General features: G+C 46.3%; 1 protein-coding gene across 1 annotated transcript in view; it reads right to left on the bottom strand.

Moving 5' to 3' along the window:
• The window catches only part of LOC122401973 (lateral signaling target protein 2 homolog), a 144,208-nt gene extending 130,809 nt beyond the window's left edge, over positions 1-13,399 (bottom strand). Inside the window, exon 1 of the mRNA XM_043404445.1 lies at positions 12,471-13,399. Within this exon, the coding sequence (XP_043260380.1) occupies positions 12,471-12,702 (232 nt within the window). The 5' untranslated portion in view covers positions 12,703-13,399. The remainder of the gene's footprint in view (positions 1-12,470) is intronic.
• Positions 13,400-18,363: the final 4,964 nt, after the last annotated feature.

Here is an 18,363-nt window from a genome sequence, read left to right as displayed (position 1 = left end):
TTCGCTGTACAACAGTCAATACTTTATAGCACGAACCAACTTCCCCGTCTCTCTGGGCTCTCCGCGGTTCCCCTCCCTCCCTCCCTCCCCCCTCAACCCTCCTATTCGCCCCGTAGACCGGTGGAGGGTACGCCAAACCCCGCGCCGTCGTTTTCCTCCCCGTCCTTTCTTCCACCACCGGGGGCAAATACGAGCGACGGTTTCTACGATCTCCCATCGGTCTCACCGGCAGCTAGCAATATTCCTTGTATCCGTACAGCGTTTCCCAGACCCGCGGGGAGGACGAAGGGCTGCGCGAATTTTGCCGCGACGACGCACCACGAATAAAACTCGGGCGGTAACTCCATTGCTCGTTCGTAAGCGACGAAAAGACCGAGATCCGTGGCTCTGGGCACTGCTTCGATTATCCTACTTTACGTTGAGACGGTAGATTCGATCCATTTTGCAGTATCGACGCACGGGCGAACGCAAAAAGTCGGTGCTTCGACTCGAAACTATCGGAATAGACCTTCCCTCGATAATTTGGCGTAGTTTTAGCGAGACGATCCTCAGCCAGGCGAAGTTGAATCCTCAAAGAATTTGGAAAATGCGAATTTTTATTGGATTTGTATGTGTAGGATTCTAATCCTACGAATACTTCACCAAAAACAACCGACACCTTTGTAATTAGGCCACCTTCTGCAATGGACTCGAACCTTCGAGAAAGTGTCGGTGTTTTATTTAAGAAGACACGAGATATTAGATATCATTTATTTTATTTCATTTGAAAGAAAAGTATAGTGCAATCGCATCGATGTAATAATCTAGGCCACGTAACATCGTTTAATTTTGCTCAATAAAATTGTTTTCTATCCCCGTCCGTTCTAGCTTCACATTCTACGTACGAAGTTCTCTGATCCATTTGTAACGAGCCTATAACAGATTAAATATTTTTTCACCAAAGGGTCAACATCCCAAACTGTTCGTTCCATCGAGTTTATTTAGTTTATCGTGATCCACGCCCGGGGAGGAAAAGATTAGTCGGTTTAGCGAACCGTGACTCGAACCCGGAACCTTTCGGCTGGCCGGGCAAGTCCGATTAGCCGAGCCTTACATAGATCGTCCGTAGATCTCTGCTCCCCGATCTTGACATCCGAAAGAATGTTGTCTGTGACTACTCCTACCATAAATTCCACCACGAACATACCTACGTCCAGAAGATTAGTAGCCACTCTCACCCTCGAACGAATCGCGTCGCCATCATGGAGAATGTTGCTTTGAATTTTCAACCCTTAAATGGATCGTGTCGCCATCTTGGAAACGATTGCATCGAATTTTTGAGCAGCCACGAAATATTGAAAATTGAAAATTGAAAATTTTATTTCGCGGTTTCGGTTTTGTAACATGATTGCGTAAAGTTTTCAGCGTCGAGGGAGCGCGGGGAACGGGGTCCCCCTCCGCGGGAGGGCGTCGAGGAGAGCCGAGAGTACATATCTAGGTCTGTGTAACGATTTTTAGAGTCCCGACCCTCCGACAATCGTCCAGGCCATAAAAAACTTGAGGCACCCCACAGTCAACGCTGCGCCAGGGTTTCCATAGCGACCGAAGCCCTTTCGCGCCCCTCTGTCGTTGACCTATACCTACGCCGCTACCCCTTAGATCCTGGCTGCCCTAAATCTATTAGACAAATTCAAAGATACACACAACGCCGCCGGAGGAAGTATCGCGCCCTGATGAAATAAATCAGGACACGCCGGGACGCGAACGAGAAACGACGAGACGCCGCGAGAGAGTGTTTCTTTTCGGCGTTGTTCCCGGAGAATTTTTCACCCAACGCGCCCGGAGTTAAGGGTTGATTCTGGTTTATTGCCCTCGGTGAAATTTATTTCTTTTTGCGCGGTTCGTTCGATTTTCGCGACGCCGGTAATTTTCGGAACGTACTGTGACTTTGTTCGAACTTTATTCTTCGAATTCTAATTTTTATTATCAGGGAAAATATTATGCATTCGATATATCAGGTGATACTAATTATCCTGCCGCGTACTGAATTTAGTATGCACCGAGATAATTGGAGTATTAGTGGCTCACGTGGCCGAATCAGGTGATCGATACTCTAAGTACTCGTCTTGTAGTGTGGATGGCATTCTTTCGCTCGAAAATCTTACAGTATTCGATGTTCACACCTCGTATCGCTCTAGTTTACAAAAAATTCATTTGGAAGAAGATGAGCTGGCAAAAATATTCAAGTATTGTAGCAAATTTTTAATCATTAATCATTGAAAGCCAGAATTTCGAGTCTCTGAAATATATGATTCGTATAGGCCAAAATTAACCCGGGCAAGGGTAGAATCTTTTAAAATTATAAGTCTCAACATCAACTCAACAGTAAAAATATTATATTTTCTCTTGCACACTAATGGGTTTTTAGTGATTTTTAGGACTCGCTGTCTTGTTCTTCCCTCAAAAAATTATTTCCAGTATTGATGCTGTTTGCAGAAGTGCCAAAGTCCTAAAAGCACGCGAGAGTTCCGCAGATTTCCGCGCGGTCTCGATTCGTCTAAAAAGAAACTAGCACGAGCCCTTCGCGGCTATCGTCGAGCTTGCGCGCGAAGCTAAATAGAACGAACGCGAAAAAAACCTGGAGAAAAATTCCGAGGATGCGCGCGATCGTCGTCCAGGGTCCGCTAACATCAGACATGCAACGCCGACGAAAAGGAAGAAAAAAAAAACGGGGGGAGGGAGAACGAGAAGAAAAAAAAAATTGGAGAAAAAAGGTGAGAGCCGCGGAATCGTAAATCGAGAATTAAGTATGACGGCGAGCGCGGTAAGACGTATATAAATTTTCCTTGCCGATGAATAATAAATGGCGGAACCAAGGGAACAAGGGGAGGTAGGAGACAGTACGAAGTGGAACCGTGCTCGAGTCTCGGGCGCAAGAAGGGCAGCCGCGATAAAGAGGGAAAAGGAGAACCGTCGCGGAGAGCAGAAAGGAAAGGGTGTGCTGGTCGAGAGAGGCACCGAGACTCGGAGAAAGAGAAAACCAGAGCGAGAGCAAGGAGCGAACCGAAAGGACGTTAACCCTTTTCTTGTTTCTCTCCGGCCCATCCCTCCGTTCCTTCTCATCGCAGGAGTGCTCCTTTCCGCAGGAGAGTTACCTCGTCCCTTTCTCTCCAACCTCAGTCACTTTTTCCACCTCGCGACGTACCCTTTCTCTCTTCTCTCCGTTCTTCGTGCTTCGTTCCTCGTCCTCCGCCCCGTCGCGAACGGCTCCCTCTCTGCGCCACCCGCCCTCCGTTCTTTCTCGCTCCTTCGCGCGTCCCCTGCCCCCTTTCTTGCCCTCCGCTCGCGCTCGAGGGGGAGAACAAAAATTACGAATCCGCGAGGCATTCGTCGAGAGCCACGGGAGAAGCTCGATCGAGGGGTTTCGCGCGGCCGTGGTGCGCGACGTTTCCACCGAACCGCCACGGAAATGCTTTAACCCTCGGCAGCGCGAAGGGTTGACTGTCGCGCGCGATCGACTGTCAGCCGGGGACGGCTTCTTGCCGCCGCTGAAAAATCATGGCAAACTTTCCACGCCGTTCTGCCGCTCTGGAAAACGACTTCGCGTTCGGACTAAATTTTCGACTCCAAAACACGTCGGTTTTATTCGTACGATTCTACCCCTTTGCAGTCGGAAACTTTTCTTCGATCGCCTATTACCAACTCAAGCACACTTTCTTACGAAATAAATAGTAAATACTCCAAGAAAATATATCTTTTTTTACAATCTTTGATTATGTATTTTGTCCTATATTAAAACAATAATATATACATCCAAATTCTTTGCTGGATGCCCCTTCAGAGGGATAGATATAGATTTATTATCATGGAATAATAGCAATTTATATGAAACTACCTTTTTAACAATTTAACTACCACATTATCTTTGATCAAATAGTGAATGCGTTAGAGTACTTATTGTAAGGCACTAAAATATAGGAGTAGATCCATTCGTATTAATAAAACCGAAAGACCTTATTTATTTAGGAATTTTTCTTCTTTCGACGATATATTATTGTTTATGTTTACATCAATTTTCTCCCGAAGAGTATCAGACTCCTTAATTTGACCCATTTTGACCCCAAACTATATATCTCATTCCAGTACTAGTACTCTGCTTAAATTAATAAATTCTTCATTTATCCATAAAAAACTAAAACCATGCAAAAATCAAAATGGACCAATTCTGCCCTCGTTGCTATAATTGCTTTATTATACGCCGACGAGTCTCCGCCCGTTAAATAAATAAAATACAACCCACGATGCCTTCGAAAATCCAAGCTACACTCCGAACAATTTAATCTCCGCCCCGAATGGAGCAAAGGAAAAGTCGAAGCACAGGAATCCAAAAAAATGACGACCAATTCGTATGACCGACAACGACGATATCGTTTCCGGTCGCGGCGAGCGTAAATTTTCATAATAACGAATAATCGCCGCGGAACCGAAAGCGCGAATAAATCAGCGACGGGTGGGCGGGGAAAAAGGCGTCGCTCGTGCCTTGCAACGGCGGCGAGGATCGCGCGCGAAATTTCTGGGACACTTTGCATATTTTCGCGTGACCTAACCGCCCGGCCACGGACATATCGCGGCGTTTCGACCGTGCTCGTGGGAAGAAACCTTCGACGTTATAATTATTAGGGCCAATTTGTCCGACTAATAACACGTCATTATATTATTAAAAAGTCGTAAAGATAATCATTGGCGTCTACCCGGTCTTTGCCAACCTATTGTTTTACGACCGTGGGTTCCTCGTACTATTATTCCCGTTGATCTTAAAGCTACGCTCGTGCACGCGTAATGGCTTCTGCCCCGATTATCCCGTTTTCGTTCCTCGCGTTACAACCCCCTTTCGCGATTCGCTCCACCTTTCGCTTCCTTTGCATTTTCTTCGACCGCTCGAAAACACTGGCAACTTTCGGATAACGAAATTCGTAGGTCGGCTGGAACAACGATCAGAAGCGACCCGAGAAAGCTAGATCCTAGATCGTCCAGTACGAGGACCAGAGTAGCGAGAAAATCGGATCGAGCCACGGTTTTCGATTCGACCTCGGATCTCGGAGAGTCAACGTTCCTTTCTGGCTACAAAAATAGCGACGTTACGGATCCGTCGTTTGAGAAATCCTAAGATTAACGGCCCCTCCCCCTCCCCCCGCCCGGGGGGGGGCGCGTACGCGTGATCCGCTAAACGACTATTATTTGATTAAAACGGAGTTACGGGACGCGATCGCCGTTATTATCCGGCGTGTAATCGGTTCCACGAACCCCGCGGCGGCTTAGCGCGTATCCTGACAAATCTCGACGTGGCGAGAATAGCGGCGAACGTTTAAAATAAAGTCGCCGCCCCGGTAAATTTATCGTTCGCGAACGCAAGATCTGTTTACCCGTCCCTTGGGGATCGCGTGTCGCGATGAAAACCACTAAAATACCGGGCGGAATTCGCGCGCGCAGCCCTCCTCCCGCGAAAAACCGCTTCTCTGCCCTCCTTGTCACTCACGTGTCACTTCTGTTATAGCGGTCGAAAATAAGGCCGCGGGTTTTGGAATACCTGACCGGTTAGTCAGACCATTTAGTCATTCCTCTTATAACGGGGTACTCGGTATCGCCCGCAGTCACCAGAACTCGCTCTTTGGGAACTATCCAGATCACGAATTAGCTCGCGAAAAAAGCACCGGAGGGTTACAGAAGCACACCGAAATAAACACGTTAAGTAACAACATCGGAATACATCTTCGCGATCGGGGCGACGCGTACGACGGGCTACGCCTTCCACGCGAATTACCGTCCCCGCTATTATTCGATATTTTTGTCCCGGACCCTCCCCCTGTCGTCGTATCTTCACGAACACGCGTCTCTTGCCGATACTCCGCATCGATCCTTCGATTATCGGCTATTTTAGGCGCCGTTCCCTGCCCTCCGACTGGACATTACCAACGCTTTGGAGATTACCATCTGCTCATCGTATGTACACGATTTATCCTATAGAACAGGATACCTTTAAAGTACGTCATTAGCTTGATCAGTTCCTCTCAACTCTGCTAAAAATCTTGGATTTCACCCGGACCATGAAGTTCTCAAAACCTGTCTACTTTGAGCTAGATATTACCGAGATTTCAAACCGGTGTTAGGTCTTAGGGCTCCATATTGAATCCATCCAATTTGACCTTTCTAATAGGTGACTTGTCTTGTCTCTTAGATAGGATGCCTTGAGTCTACAGTCGCCATTAATACGATTACTTCATTCTAACTTTGCTAAAAATCTTGGTCCTCGCGGAACTTCGGGAACCCTATTCATCCCGTCGTTTCCCTTCCCAACGTACAAATCCTACCTCAATCCTTTGACTTATCAGATATTGGAGAGGCTAACGCGAACTAGATATCGCAAAGATTTCAAACTGATCCCCTCCTCGTGGTATCGCACTAAATCCATCCGAATCGTCCTTCCTGGTTGGCCTTATCTCTTAGACAGGTTGCTCCTAGTCGCCATTAATTCGATTACTATTCCTTCAAACTCTGTCAAGAACCTTTGACAACCTTGTTGCCTCCAGTTCGTCTCATCGTCCACTCTTCTCCATAGCAAAACTTACTTTCCAATTGTTGTTTTCCTAATTGACTAACGATCGTCTACGATTCTGGATGTTCAAGCTCCGTTCGTTCTATTCATCTCACGAATTTAATATTATTTGGTCCATGTCAGCCTTTTTTTATTATTCTGATTAATTACTCTTAGCTCCTCCCATCTGATAATCCAATATAACTAAGAAATAATAATACCTATCCCCAACCCTAATCCGTCCCCGTTCTAATTTTCAGTGCAAAACAACGCGACGATTTGACATCACCTGGTTTTATTCTAGTATATATAGACGTATATATGTATATTTTCTTCGCCGCGCAATAAAGACGACAAATAAGTAAATAAAATTAAGGATTCCTGGCCGACATAGGGGGCGTCTAATTAGGGGAAGCAACGAACCATCGCGGTTACAAAGATAACGAGAGGAAAGAAAAGAGGGCGAAAAGGAGGGAAAAAGAGGGCGGGATATATAGGAGAAGACGGACGAGTAAAAAAGAGAAGAGAGTAAAAACGGCGGGCAGAGGGCTGGCAGAATCCAGGAATGTCCAAATTTTTGGCGCGCCGCCAATACGCGGTTATCTTATTATGATCGAGCGGAATTAACGAGCTATTTATCGAGATTACACGCAGCGATACGCAACGTTATAATCTAAAATAAACCGCGGCCCTGTTCCGCGAGCTTTATCAGAGGCTTTCCAAGCGGCGTTCGCCAAACACGCGATACAGATATCCGTCCCGTGTTATTACAAACAATCGCGACGCCTGTAAAACACCAGACTCCCGGCTTCCCCAAACGTGTCCGCCTCTTTGCGTCGCTGGTACGTTTAAACGGACGTTTCCCTACCGACCGACACGATTTGACTCAAAAAATCAATCGATTAACCCTTTGACTGCGTAGCATCGTAGCCCAGAATGATCGTGTGTCAGTTGGCGACGAAACCGAGTCTGAATTGTATTATATTTTGATCCTTAACTGGCAACGCGGGGGGTATTTTAACACCCCAACGACTACATTTGGTTTGTTTATGAATATTGTACACTATTGTTTCGTACGACCAACTTTAATCGAAGACTATTGTATGAGAAACTCGTTGCTTTTTATTATTCTACTTAATTAAAATGCTAACTAAATCGTGGTATTCTTGTTGGAACGAAGAACTCCGCTAAACAATTGATATATTATTTATCAGGTCTGAGAAACAAAAAGAAACGTGTCCAGCATGGTTCACACGTGACGCAAGTGTTTCTGTTGGAATCGTGAAATAAGGAAAAAAAATTGGTAGCTACGACAATGGAAAAGTAACGAAACCGCGGTCGAATGAAGAATAATTTGTCGTTACGCCGATGGGTCTTCCAGACAACCGGAAAAAAAACGTGCTACGTGCTGAGGCTAGACGTTTTTTTTCTATAGACAGTTCTTTTCTGCTGCGCGTACGCACGGTCAGTTTTTTTTACTATTCCTCGTACGCATTTCCAGGAATTTATGAAGTTCATTTAACCGGGCGTCATTCACTGCGCTCGATCAATTGGCAAACTTTAAACGGCCACGGATAGGCGTAGAATCGTCGGATTTCCGCCAAAAAAATATCAAATTGAAGGCCAAGAATTTTACGACAAGCTAACCTATACAGAATTTTATTATTATTTATAGACGTACCTAAAAAAAAATTAAAAAGGTGAGTTGCTCCATTCGATTCACGCAGTTAATTTGCAACAAGAAAATGAGAAATATTGTTTTTAAAAACGGAAGGTAACTAAAGGAAAAATAGAGCCCCCACGTTTCGATGAAATAATTGTAGATAATTCAGTTACTATTCAGAACTATTGTTCGTAAAAAAAAAAACTTTCTCGTATATCTAACACTTCCGTTATCGTGTCAATAATTAAAAATAGATTTTAATTATTTATTCGAAGCGAGGAATCGTGGCTGTTGCGTATGTGTCGGCATACTCAAATGAGAATTAAAGTGTTACATAAATAATATGATAAGCCGTATGCGTGTCACATAACCTATGTGATAAGCTAGATGCGTGTCACATAACCTACGTGATAAGCCAGATGCGTGGTACCGAACATGCCGAGCACTAGTCCATAAATCGTTCTGGTTCAATTTAAGGAATAAACTTCGTAATTGCTTTCCCCTTTTTGATCTTATATGGGTCAAAGGTGATCGAGATAACTCAACGATTCTTGCAACATAGTATTTATATTTATTAATGATAAACAGGTCGAAGAGGTGCAACTATAGCCTGCCAAAAGTACCAAGACTTCGTAAGACGTTTAACACTAGATTTACGGAAGCCGTCAATTTGACGGGTGTCTGATTCCATATTTTAAATTGCAGAACGCGTAAATATTATTTGTTAACAACTTATGTTGAATTTGATTAGAATACATATTCTAATTAAAAGAAAAATCGAATTGTAAGGTAATCGTCAACATGAAAGGTATCAATAAATATACGCGCGATCAATGCCCGTAAATCTAGTGTTAATTATCCCCTGGTAAAGCCACCAAGAGACGTAGAAAGCACTAAACTCGATACAATGTGCAACTACCCCGTCTCAAAATGGTCACAGAATGCAAAAGGTACCAGATTTTGTACGATGTACAACCACCCTGTACCAAGAGTACTAGACTCCGTACGATATTTAATTATCCCCCGACAAAAGTCACCAGATTTGTCTCGATGTGTAACTACCCCCTATCAGAGGTGCCACCAAACGTAAAAGGTACCAGACTCGATGGAAATGCGACCGTCCCCGAGTGAGACTGCCAAGAAAGGTAAAAAGTACCGGATTTGGAGGTACGGTACCAACTTTGGCGGCCCCCCGGAGAAGGACGGGAAACGCACCAGCGACGGAGACGCGGTTGCAAGGATTCGGTCGCGTTCGGTGTTGGTCGATTCGCGTGCGCGGGACGCGGACGGTGCAAAAGCAGAACAGAGAGTGCGAGAAGGCGAGCGCGATCGCGACGGAGACGGGAAACCGAGTCGGCGGTCGGCCAATGCGCGAAAAGAATAGCTCGGCTGATTCATACGCGAAGTCACGAGCCGTACATCGTACGCAGCCGGCGTACGGCCGTGCAAACGTAATCGAAAACACACGAGATGCACACGTTCCACGGCGAAGCCTGTTCCCTTCCCATCCTCCTCGTACCGACACGGCCGTGCGCGCTTTTATACCACTGTTCCTTTCCACCTTCCGCGAGGCCAACGCCGCGCCGACGAAAAAATCCTCCGCGAAACGCTTTCTCGCGAATTTTACGCTCGCTGGCCCGACCACGCTCGCCACTGTTTCGCGAAACGACCACTCGCCGAAGATCTCGTCGATTTTGCGATCTACAATGTATTTTCTTTTTTCACCGGTGGAAACGTTGCTTTAACCAAAAGGGACCTTCTCAAATTTGAAATAATTTTCTATATTTGATCATTTTTCAAATGTCGTTGGCTCCTGTTGTTTCTCCTGAGACTCGACCTAACAATTTATTTTTATTTTTTCGTACTTTAAATACATATAGGTGCAGTACTGATTTAAATAATGCGATTGGTGCTGTCAAAATATAAACAGAAGCTATCGATATTTACAAATATAATGTGGATAACGAAATATTTACAGAGGGAAAGGTACAGGATCGAGTTGTAGATTTTTAGAGTCCCCTTTCCGCCCACACTCCGACTGTCAATAAATTGTAATTATCTATTATTTTTTTTTTTTTCGTTTTTCTTCTGCTCCCATCGCGCCTGACAACAGGCAACCCGATGCTCGCGCGAGTGCAACTTTACGCTCGTTTAGGCATCGCTTCTAGCAGATTCCAATATCTTGATAACTAAACATCGACAAGCTTACTCTTTAGCTCAAAATGCTCAAAAACTCCGTCGAATATATTTGACAAGATCCACCGAACAACTTCACCTTTTAGCGATAAAATGAACCTGTAAAAATTGCCTTACTCTCGCGTTTTGTCACGAGATGACAATAAATGAAACTACCAGACTCTTCGACGGTTTTTCCACAAATTAAACATTTTATCTAGGAACTAGTATCTGTTGTAAATCATACTAATCGTGACATCTCTTAGTATAGTATGTAAACGCTATGTAATGTGTCACGTGATCTCTGTATTGTTCTTGTTTCCCGATTTCCGGCTCTGTACGCTCCTTCACTCACTTTCGTCTCGTCAGCCGTATTATAAACACAACAGCGACTCTTCGTGTACAGTTGAATATGTGTTAAAATAAATTCCTTTACAATAACCCAAACTACAACAGTATCAAGTTTACGGACACTCCAAATTACTATCTACCGTAAAAAAGAGCAAAAAGGGATATTTTTCTTTCCTACGAGACGATTCGGTGGAATATTCTTTCGGATTGAATTACGGTTTTGTTGCGCAGCTTTATGTTTTTCGAATGACAAAGTGCATCGTTGGATGGGCATGGATAGCTTGATGGCTTTTAGTTGTCGCGGACGAGCCGCTATCGAAAAGCAGCGCTATGGCGCGAACCACTGGACGTTTGAAAATTTATTCGATAAAAGCTGGAACCGTAAAATGTAGTCGGCGCCAGGGGGATTTCTCGCAAAAATCCGTGCACCGAACAACGCGTTAAACAAGAAGTTACGTAAAGATTCCACTGGATGAATATAATCCGAAAATAATGTCATATATACGAAATAGTGTCGGGAGGTTCTAAAATGTTATTTTCGATCGTCTTGTCTGTTATATTAAGCGAACCGTGACGAAAACAAAACACAACGCGGCGATTTCAGGCGTTATGGACCACTGGTAGATCATCACCGATCTTCCGCCAACGTATAAATAGCGCATTTTTTAAATCGCACCACGGTTCTTTCATTCCAGTTGTATAGCGTAAAGCTACCCGTATATTTTTATCGCGGGTTTAGTGCCGGTTATAAATATAAAAATAGTGGCTAAACGATTGATGGTGCAATCGGGGAAATTCGTTTCTGTGGAAAGATAAGAAACACGAATAACGGCAACAATCGCCAGTCCCTTTTTAGACTGTGACGCTTTTAAAACGCGAGTAAAAATGTACAATTCAACGGAGAAATTTTCTAAGTATTTGTTGCGATACTGAAAAGAAATTAGATAGTAATACATAAAGAAAAGAACAAAATTTAATTGCACTGGACATGTGCGTCGATGTGCTTGATGAGATAAGGGTCGTTAAAGTTTGTATTGTGTTTGCTTAAAATAGAGCAACAGTACTCCCTCGCTTCAAGGCGAAAAATCGGACCCGCTGTACATACTCTGTTCCGCCTAATTCCGTTGGTCGTTAACACTCACGATCGTGATTTTTGTGATCTTTGTATTTCGTGACAATCTGTTTAAAAAAAATTATTCTTCCAATCCTATAAAGTGTGTACGTCTGATGCTTTATATCGATTTCTACTTAAGCTACGAAACTAGTTGTTGTCGTTGAAGATCCAGAATATTAGCGAGGCAGCGAACGCGTTAAAAAGGTGAAAGAAAGACTATTGATAGAAGGGCGATCGTTTCCCTTGGAGGGGGAAAGATCGGGCGAGTGTAGTACGCGTGTCGTATAGTCGCGTTCGAGCGCAGAAGCTGTCGAGACGGGAGAAGAGAGAATAAGACGGAGGGAGGCAGGGCGAAGGGAGGCCCGGAGAAAGTGGCCGCACGGTTAGAATAGTTAAAAATAACCCGACCAAGGGTCCTGCGTCGAGCTTCGGTTCCTGTAAACACGCCCGTGGGGAGAGGCATGGCAAAAGGAGCAAGAGAGAGGCCGGTGGCTGCGTATCCGGCACACGGGGAACGACACCGAGAGGGGGAGTCGAAACCGCGAGGCCAGAAAGGGTCGGCCGAGCAAATAGGGAGTGAATTTTGCGGTACTCACGTGGTTCCATAGAGGTGTCTTGACTCGGTGGTGGCAACTGCGTGGTCGTCGACGTGCTCGTGGTCGATGGCGTCGACGTGGACGAGCCTTTGGGCTGCGGCACCGTGACCTTGACCTGTTCTTCGCTGCTCTCAGCCTCCGCGTCCTCGGTCCGCGCCTCCTCCGGGCTCGGGCGTGTCCTTACGCTTCCAGCTCCCGGCTCCTCATCTTCAGGATACGACCACGATGACATCGGCCCGGCGACTGTTGTCGTGGTCCACTCGACGACACCACCACCACCACCACCTATGATCTCACCACTACCGTCCCCCGCGACCGCGAACCTACCCCCGTTTTTAACCGAAACACCTGATGCTGATGCTGATGCTGATGCTGATGCTGCTGCTGCTTCTCCTCCTTCGTCCTTCGACTTCCTGTTGCGCCTCCCGTTCGACGCGGTCCCACCGCCGAGCGGACGATAGGGCACAGTGGTCCGCGTTACCGGTGCTGTCGTCGTCGTCGTCGCCGTGATAGAGGAGTCCTCGACTCCCTCGACCAGCCTGGAGAATCCCGTCCAGTACGGTTCCAGGCGACCTACCGTCGACCCCCGATCGTCCAGCAAGCTCGCCGTGACCTGCCGTCGCCTCGACTTGGTCCTCTCGCGAGCCAGGCCTCCTCCCGCTTCGCCCGACGCGGCCGAAGATGAGTCCTTCGTCCCGACGGCGCCGATCGTCGTCGGGTCCTGGCGAAACAACGATCGAGCCCCGTCCCGATCGTCCGCTAGTTCGGGAATCAACGACGCCACGTGGCGATCCAGTTCTGGGCGCGGGCGCAGGCTGGAGAAATGTTGGGTGGCGAACCGGAACGCGGCCCCCGACGGCGAACGGTCCGGCGATCGAGGCGGAAGACGAGGAGGCGCAGCGTCGAGGGACACGTACGTATCGGACACCACCGACGCAGCCGTCGTCGTGCGCGTTTGATTGCCGAGGACAGCGACGACGAGAAGAAGCAGGGGCAAGCCCACCCCCGCCCCCGTGGTGGCCCCCACAACCCCCGGCCCTACCACGAAAACTCGCGAGGCCGTCCAGTCCAGCTGGTTGTAGGCCGACCTTCCGCTGCTCCCTCGTCCTCCTCTTCCTCCAGGTTCCTATTTCTCTCCTCCCTGGGATTACCAGCCGCCTCTTCCTCCCCCTCTTCGAGATCTACATCCAACGTCCCGTCGACGCCTGTGTTCCCCGTTGCGCCTGGTCCCGTACACTGCTGCGGTGGTTTCCGCCTCTCGCAACCACCCGATGATTCCGGCCGTCTCTTTTTCTTCTTCCTCTTCGTCGTCGCGACAACTGGTCCACCCGCGAGATTACGGTCTCGCATTTATCCCGTCGCGCGTCGAACGTTTATCCCGAGGTGCGCGGGCCCCGCGGACTCCACCGACGAAATCGCTGCCACGCGATCGCGTTCCGCCATCATCGCGAGCGCCGCTGGCCGATCACGCGCGCGATCGACGGACGATCCACCGCGATAACAACCGCCCCGAGCACTCGCCCTTGCATCTCCACCGCCGACGGCAGACCTCACCACGCCCGTACCCGTGATCCTCCTCGACTGCTTCTCGCCGCCGACCTTGCGGGAGAGATCACGACCACCGTCTGGAAAGAAACAATATGCCGCGTTAAGGAGGGTTAGGCTCAACCAAATCGATCTTTTCCCCCCTTTTTTTACATACAGTTACTCTCCCTCTCGTATTCGTAATATTCACTACCTGATTCACTATAAATGAAAAGAAACTTGTTTGTTACAACTATCTTACTCCTATTCACAAAGTGGTTTTTCAAAATTTCGATCTGTTTTAATATCAACGGCCAAGTATACTGCCCAATTACACAATCGATAAAGATGTATAAAGACCAGTGCTCCACTGTCGAGAACCGGTGTCTTCAACGTGGCACCGTGACCGTTTGTTTGTAATTTATTCATACACAAACCCTTAAACCCTTCGTAGGAAACAAGTTTTCTTTTTCATATAGAGTGGGAGTAACCGTACATGCGTTTCGAAATATACGATCTAAATTCTTCTATAGGAACATTTATAAAGAAAAGCAAAATGTGCACACAGGGGAGGTTTTGGCAAGCAAGATGGAGGTTCAGCGAGCGAGTTTTACAACCTAAAAACATCAATCAAGCGAGCTCCATTGAGAGGTACCATTATTACACAAGGGAAGAGCACCGATCAAGTCGTAAGGGGATCAGGATACAGGAAAATAACAATAATGCTATTAACTTTATTGCCTCCACCCTAATATCCTGCCTCTTGCCGCGCAATCTACCTGTGGCTCTTACTCTCGCCCAACTACTGTTTTTGTGTGTTCGCAAATTAAAAAGATACGATCCAGAGAAAGAACGAAATATTTTTTTTCGTAAATCCTCTTCCCCCTCTTTAGTGATCCCAGACGGCCTTGAACAGGTAGATGCTTCCGTTAGAAGGTAAATAAAAAAACTACATAGTATCGTTTGAACAAAATTAACGACCTTGAAATGTCCTTAGTACTTCCACCTGGAGCACGAATAAAACCTCGCCACAATATGTCCCCCATGGAACCAAACAACTTCTGCTACAAACATTCTCTTCGATCTTTAAAAATAAACGAGTTATCCAGGTGACCTGTTTTAAGTGCCCGATCCTGAATGTATCGAAAACTGGTAGGGTCGATCTAGTGCAGCTTCCAATTTAAATCTCGCGTACGTGTCGTTAAAAAAAAATATGTATTTGACAAATTTGGCACCTTTAAAAAATAATATACGCTTTGACCTATTTATAAAAATCAGTAAGAAAAGACGTCAGGAATGTGATTAAGCTACCAAAAGACAAATTCGTTTGCACCCGTTTCCAAAAGAGGAAAGCTGTTTATAACGCGCTGCACTCAGATTTCGAAAGGTAAAATATATTTGTTAAAAAAGGAGGAATTCGGATTAAAGTCGTGCGGAATGAAAGATAATGCGAAAAGCGTTCGAACGATGTGAAAAATTCGAAACAAGTCGGCCGATAAACAAGAGAAGATGATGTGAGAGACGAAGAGGGACAGAGTCCACGCAGCATGCACTGTCTTATTCTGGTCCATGGTCTCATGCTTCCTACAACTTCCTAAAATACGAGCCCCCAGGAAATAGTTGGCGAACAGATTTCGAGCGATTCGTTTCGTTCTATGTTCTACCCCTTCCTCTAACTCTCTCCTTCTTTCGCGCTTTGTCTCCTTTCCTCGTGCATGACAATATACGATATAACGAACAACAATGTCCAACACACGGTTACCCTCCCCTGTGACGCCCGTTCACGTACGACATAAAAATGAAAATGTTGCCCCGCGGAACGCTCACTCGAGATTCGAGTGGTCCTAGGCGAGTCGTGTCTCGCGTTGCGTGAATTTATTATTTATACCAGTGCTTCTCAAACTTTCCAAAGTGAGAACGAAATTACGCGGTGAACAGTTATTCTTTCTTGAATTCAAACATGTAGGAAAAGTCAAAGAAGCGAGAACAAAATTAATGATATAGTACTGAGTGTAAACCTTGTCGATGAGTCGTGCAGCTCAGCGACCCACTTTTTGGTCACGACCCATAGGTTGAGAAGCACTGATTTACACCGAGCATCGGTGACCCACAGGTCCGTTTTCTGGGGCCCTTTTACCCGAGACCCCGGCCAGTACGCTTGCCGAGAAATAATTATTCGAACCGCACAGACGACGATACTCGAGATAAATGACGATCGATATTTGCGATGACGCTGATAAAAAGAAAAACATAGACGTCGATCGATAACGCGCTAAATGCAAACAAATCAGCCCGATAGAGGTGTAAAGTGCAAAGTTGTGGAAAATTATACGATTCAAATGACATCTGTCTGCGAATCCGAACGATCGCTATACTTCCTCTAACGGTAAACAACTTTTACTCGATTCGTAAAGGGGCTTGCAAAGTACGAAACAAGACATACATCTTCCTAGATTTATTACCATTTTTAATACCAAATAACGTTTCAACCCTTAGCATGCGATCATTTTCAAATTCAAATGAACATATTCGTAGAACTGCTTGAAAATTTCCTGTATAAATCTCTTACGGATTTCCTGCCAAAAATTCTATTATTAAATGAAATTTAAATTAAAAAAAAAAACCAAGGTGGACGGAAATTAAAATCGCGTAACGTTGTTTTGAGATCAAGAGGAACGAAGGAAAGAATTTTTCTAACATTTATTTGCCACGTACGCGGACTTCCATTAAGCGCGGCATCGGAGGAAGAGGAATCGCGAAAATCCTATTTTTATGAACGCTCTCGTCGGGTATGAATAGTTTCTGCCCACCTCTTCGCCACAGACACCGTCTCCTAGAGTACGCCAACATAGAACCCGCGTAAGAGGAAAAGGGAAGGTGGACGGGAACAGACAGAGTGGTCTGTTTCTACTGTCCACACTCTCCTAATGCAAAACTCGTGTAGCATCGATAGACGTCGTGGGTCGCGACACCCGTGACTGGTCGACAGTCGTGTTTTGCGGTATTTATTCAGCGTACTCTAACGAACAGGAAATCACGAACAACAGTAAAAGAGGCTACGCCACGCCACGCCACGCCGCGACAGACCGGCGAATATTTGTTTACGCAGAAAACGCGAATCCCGCTAATTATAGTCACAGAGTCGAAGGAAGGAAACGGCGAAGACACTATTTTTACGAGTCTCCCGCCAGAATATCGTCGGACGTCTGCCTCCGTCTGACCGCAACAAACTCAACGCACGATGAACGCAAGACGATATAACCTTACCGCTTCTTCTCGTACCCACGAACAAAATTACTACTTTCATTTCTTTATCAAACACACTCAGTCTCTACGTGAAATATTTACAACTGTACAACAACGTTCTACGGAGAGGTACCGCGGGCGCCATATTGAAAGTCGCGATACTCCGTATATCAGTCGAATCGATAGATCGCAACGACTGTAAATAAACGATCGATCGAACGAAAAGTGCATGCTATGTGAGGTATTAAATGATAGAATTATTGTTAATAAAGCAGTTTGTATTTTTAGATGTATTTAATTCAATAACAATAACAACAGTCGAAGACACTGGATGGGTTACGGGGATTTCGGACGCGTCAGCTAACGCACGATCCACGCAATTTTTTCGCGGAAAGTGAGGTTAGAATACGACACGAGCGCTCGCTTAGCCGGTGTCGTGCGCGCGTGTCAGCGAGTGGGAATTCGCTGTTTTCATGAGGAAAAATGTGCGCGGCACGCGTGCTGACGTTCTATTTTCGAATGAAAGGCGCGATCAGGGGACAAGAACGAAAGAGAGATGCAGAAACCGGGAGAGAAAGGGAGCGAAGGAGAGAACGGAGTGACGCGGATAGAACGAAAAGCGAATGGAGGGAGCGTACACGCGGGACAAAGACCGAGGGAAGAAGCGAACAAGACGGACGTAGGAACAAACTGTGAGGGAAAAGCGTGGAACAGAAAGCGAGAAAGCGACGCAGCGAGAGCAACAACATTGTACAAAAACGAAGACAGATTGCGATGCATCTATATGCGTATGTGTGTGAGAGCGAGCGAGACAGAGGGAGGAGAGTGTGTCATATACTCTTTGAATACACGACGGTAGAAAGCGGACAGAAACGGAGAGCGAAAGGGATGCAGTGAGAAAAAGAGACGGAGAGCATGCTGCCGTTGTAGTGTGGACACCGGTGAGGAACTCTACTCGTCTCGTGCTAGGCGGCCATGCTGGGTCTCTCTCGCGTTCCGAGAATGGGTACCCTTTACGTACACGGTGAAAACTCGCGAATCCACTCGCAGAAAATTTCGTCGTCGCGCCCGTTACCGTATCGCGGTTTCGCGAAACGGTCGGAAGTAATCGCGCGTCCCGATC

The sequence above is a fragment of the Colletes gigas genome, unplaced genomic scaffold (genome assembly GCF_013123115.1).
Source record: "Colletes gigas isolate AHSC1104 unplaced genomic scaffold, ASM1312311v1 Colletes_gigas_Sc00031, whole genome shotgun sequence".
Classification (NCBI taxonomy): domain Eukaryota; kingdom Metazoa; phylum Arthropoda; class Insecta; order Hymenoptera; family Colletidae; genus Colletes; species Colletes gigas.
Note: the sequence above shows the minus strand (reverse complement) of the source record. Positions and strands in the feature narration are given on the sequence as shown.